The sequence below is a fragment of the Camelus ferus genome, chromosome 14, assembly GCF_009834535.1.
Source record: "Camelus ferus isolate YT-003-E chromosome 14, BCGSAC_Cfer_1.0, whole genome shotgun sequence".
NCBI lineage: Eukaryota > Metazoa > Chordata > Mammalia > Artiodactyla > Camelidae > Camelus > Camelus ferus.
The window spans coordinates 54155517-54160254 of NC_045709.1; the positions used below are offsets into that span (position 1 = coordinate 54155517).

The 4738-nt window shown below is 37.5% G+C and overlaps 1 protein-coding gene across 1 annotated transcript; it reads right to left on the minus strand.

Annotated features, from left to right (window-relative positions):
* Positions 1-3685: 3685 nt before the first annotated feature.
* LOC102510484 (non-histone chromosomal protein HMG-17) lies at positions 3686-4163 on the minus strand. Its single transcript, XM_006190597.3, has one exon. It carries the CDS (start codon positions 4036-4038, stop codon positions 3766-3768), a length of 273 nt encoding a protein of 90 aa, XP_006190659.2. The 5' UTR covers positions 4039-4163; the 3' UTR covers positions 3686-3765.
* Between the last annotated feature and the right edge of the window lie 575 nt (positions 4164-4738).

Sequence of the window (4738 nt, forward strand, 5' to 3'; positions counted from 1 at the left end):
TATTCTTCTTTCTCAAGATTGTTTTGTCTATTCAAGGTCTCTGTGTTTCCATACAAGTTTGAGAATTATTTATCCTAGGTTCTGTGAAATATGTATTGAATCTGTAGATTGACTTTGGTAGTATGGTGATTTTAATATTATTACTTCTTCTAATCAGTGAACATAGTATAAGTTTCCATCTGTTTGTGTCATTCAATTTCTTTCAACACTTTCTTATAGTTTTCAGCATACAGGTCTTTTACTTCCTTATATTTATTCCTAGGTATTTTATTCTTTTTGATGCAATTGTCAGTGGGTTACTTCTCTTAGTTTCTCTTTCTGATAGTTTGTTGTTAATGAATAGAAATTCAACAATTTTTGTATACTGCAACTTTACCAAATTCAGTGATGAGCTCTAATAGTTTTCTGGTGGCATCTTTTGGATTTTTTATGTATAGTGTCATGTCATCTACAACCAGTGACAGTTTTACAACTAGAGGGAGGACTCTAAAATGGTGCACACCAGCACCAGTGTTCACATAGTAGAACCAAGCTCCCAAAAATGGCTGAGTGGGTGCCTATGTTCCCAGGGTGAGCTCCAGTTGCCTTCTGCCTCTCTAGGGGGCTCTCCAAGAGCAGCAGGTGCATCAGACCCAGGCTTTTTTCAAATTACTGCTTCTATCCTGGGCCCCAGAACATGTGAGAGTTTCTGTGTGCCCTTTAAGAGTGAGTCTCTGTTTCCCACAGCCCTCTGGCTCTCCCAAATATTAAGCCCTGCTCCATTATAAGGATAATGATTTTAACCTTTTTTCTTTGGTTTTATTTGTTTTTACTTATTTTTCCACAATGAAAATAACTTGCTTTCATAATAATAGTAATGACAATAATAATGTTATTATGTACTTATAACATATAGGCCATGCTTGGCTTTTAAAGTTAAGATTTTGGTACCAAAATTGGGCAATAATACTACCTTATACAGAAGTCTGTCTTATTAAGGCTTTCTGACTGGAGGTGCTACATTTTTAACATGAATCAATTTAACCTAAATATCTCATATATATTTTAAAAGGTCTGAAAGAGAAGTACCTTTCTAAGCATACCTACACAGTTCGCTGCAAAAATCTTAAAATAGCTTTTACCCATTAAAATCTTAAGAGGATTACACAAACTAAATTAGTGCCTGGATTGCAAAAAGCCATAATGAACTTAATATTATTGCTTTCCAAAATATAGACCAGTTCTTAATAGACTATTTTACAATAGGAAGTGCCTTTAGGGGTCAGTATAACAAAATTAAGATCAGTTTATAAAGCCTTACAAAAGGCCTGATGGTGGCATAAAAGTGTCCAGTGTAATTATGTGTAAGTTCGTTTGCTAACACACCATTTTCCTTCCCAGGCTGGGTCTGTAATGAAGTGGACTGACAGATCCTTGACCTTTCTTCCAGAAATTGCATTTGTATGGTGCTACTTTCCTCATATAGAAAGGCTGCTTAAATTGATCTTAGTCAAAGTTGAATTTAAGGTGGTTGGAGCTGAGATGTGAGGCTGGTTGTCAAAGGGGTTCTTCAGTGGTTTAATCTGATGTTAGTTATTGAGGCAAATGTAAAGACAGTCATCATGCTTTCAGCTCCAATGGGCAGGTGGTCCCTCAGTGGCTTCTTCTTCTTATTGTTAGTCTTCTCTCCACAGTCCAGACTGAGACCCCTGCTACCCAATGTGGAGCCTGCCAGACCATCTCCTCACATCTTTAGGAGCTTGGGTTCAGGTTGGTCTCTCTTCTCAGATCCAGAATCCTCCCCACCTTCCCCTGGTTTAAGCAGACGCTACTTTTATCACGTGGCATGGCCTTCTCTAGTCTAGTGCAGAGACTGGTTGCACAATTTTAAGCATCTAAGGGCATATATGTAGCAACAAAAATTTGAAATTAAGATGACATTGAGATTTAATAATTTGGTCCTTTAGAAAAATACCTTAGTTGGTTTTTTCTACAGTAATTTTTATTAAAGACAATGAACTCCCTCTTCAGTGCTTTGTTTTTAAAAATAAGCCATATTACAATGCATCAGAATGGCTTGTATCATTAAATCTAATGTTTAGAGTTAAATAGAAAGTAGTTATGAAAATGCATGTTATATGCTCAGTTTCATATTTGTAAACAAAAAATATTGAGGCTGTCTGGGTAGTTCTGCATTCATTGTCACAGCAGGGCTCACCAAGATTTGGAATTGATTTCTAGTTAAGACTTTCTAAGAGAAAGCCTAAAAGAATACAATAGAATATTACTCAGCCATAAAAAAGAATAAAATAGCGCAGCAACATGGATGGACCTAGAGATCGTCATTCTAAGCCAGAAAGAGAAAGAAAAATACCATATGATATCACTCATATATGGAACCTAAAAAAAAAGGAAAAGAGAGGACACTAATGAACTCATCTACAAAACAGAAACAGACTCCAGACGTAGTAAACAATCTTATGGTTACTGGGGGAGAGAGGCTGGAAAGGGATAATTCTGGAGTTTCAGATTTGCAAATGTTAGCCACTATATGTAAAAATAGATTAAAAAACAAATTTCTTCTGTATAGCACAGGGAACTATATTCAATATCTTGTAATAACCCTCAATGAAAAAGAATATGAAAACAAATATATGTATGTATATGCATGACTGGGACATTGTGCTGTACATGAGAAATTGACACATTGTAACTGACTGTACGTCAATTAACAAAAAAAGAAAGCTTGTTTCTAAAGTAGAATAAGCAAGGCCTGTGATTTGTGGGGAAACTATTGGAAGAATTGACTTGAATGATTGAAGGTCTGAGGACGTGTTGAGATTATTGATCAAAATCATTATCAGCTTTCAATATTAAACCTCTTTCCTCTTTTCTGCTGGTTTTTGAAGTGAATGTAGGTCTTAGGATCTACCTATTGATATGCTTAGGCAGAGGAAACAATCACTTTTTTTTGAAACTGTATCCAGCTTTATTAAAGATATTTTTCACAAACAATCATGGTATTTCAGGCAGGACATGGGCAGACAATCATTAACAGTATACAACAACTTTCAAACTCCCTTTTTCAATGGACTACCAAAATCAGAAAGCCACTATAAAACCCAATGAAGTCTTCATGTGATGCTCTGAACAGGGAAAGTTTAGAGTGCGGGTTGACATTTCACATTTAGCATGTTGTTTAACGACTTTTCACAAGCCGACCCTGACTTTCAGGAAATGAAATGAAAATGGCAGAATTATCAGTCTGAAGATCCACAATCTAAAAAAGGAACTGCTGCTTCTTTTGAGGGATGCCATCTCAATGGTGACACGGTAAGTCCAGATTGCCCGACATTACTGGTAACCAATTTTTGGGATCCAGTCCCAACAGGTCTCTGGGTTTAAGGGAGTCAAGTCTATGCTGAAGGAGTGGGAGAAGAGGACATAAAAACTAATTTTAGTTTTTCCACACCATAAGGCGTGTGTGCCAAGATAGCTAATGTGTGTCAACATCAAGGAATCCCTCCTTCCTGGGAACCAAGAGGAAGTCTCTCAAAACTAGACAGGAGAGGTGTTTTTCCCCCAGCAATCAATCCAGCTTTGGAGACATTCTATTAGCGACAAGTGCCCTTCTCCAAAAAACAACAATGAAGTGTTCTGTGTGCTAACAACATAGCTTAAAAAAAAAGTAGAAGAAAATTCTGCATTTTTATAAAACTTGATAAAAAATAGTATTTCAAACTGTACAGTCACCAGAAGTACACAGTTATCAAAAATGCACATACTTCACTTGGCATCTCCAGCACCTTCAGCTTTCTGTGCCTGGTCTGTTTTGGCATCTCCATTTTCTGCAGAATTAGTCCCATCCTTGTCAGCATCAGCTTTCCCCTTTTTCCCTTTGGGTACCTTCTCTCCCTTTTTTGCAGGGGCCTTTTTAGGCTTGGGCTCTGGCTTTGGAGGAGCAGGTTTAGCAGATAACCTTGCCGATCTTCTCTGTGGTTCATCCTTCACCTTGGCTTTATCTCCTTTAGCATCCCCTTCAGCCTTTCTCTCGGGCATGCTGGCGACGGCGGTGGGACGTAGACACTGGACGCGGGGACGCAGTGGCGCGCGGGCTTTGGTCGGTCCAGGGGTCGCTCTCGCCTCTTCTTCACACTGCTCCAACAATCACTTTTAAGAACAAACTTTTTATAATTTCTGCCCAAATTTTTTGTGCCTTCTCTGGCTTCCATGATGATTACTCTCTTTTCCAACTCTTAAAAATAAAAAAATCAATGATAATGTTGCTCTTCATTGGTGTAGCTAGCCTTCCAAAGAGAAACCTGGGCCTCCTTGTTAAAACGTATATTTAGAGAGAAGGTTTTTTTTTTTTTCTTTTTCTCATTTTGACTTGATAAACTGTACATCAAAATAGTAAAAGTTGTGGTCAACTTTCAGTGCTAAAAGAAACATAGCTAGAAAAGAAAAGCATACATTTTAATGTAGGCACCAAAACCTAGTATGTCAAAAAATTCCCAAATTTCATCATGAACTGTTTCTCATATGTCAATTCATGGATGAAGGGTACATTGTATATAAATAGCCCATGCTGAGTGAAGCAGTTAATTAACATACCGATAGTAAACCACTTAGTATTAGTCAAAGGAGTAGCTTCCCAAAGGAAGGATTGTACTGTACTTGAAGTCATCACTCGAGTCATTTAAATTGACACTGGATAAGACATCAGAGTACGGGCAATAGAAGATACCCTTCATCGACA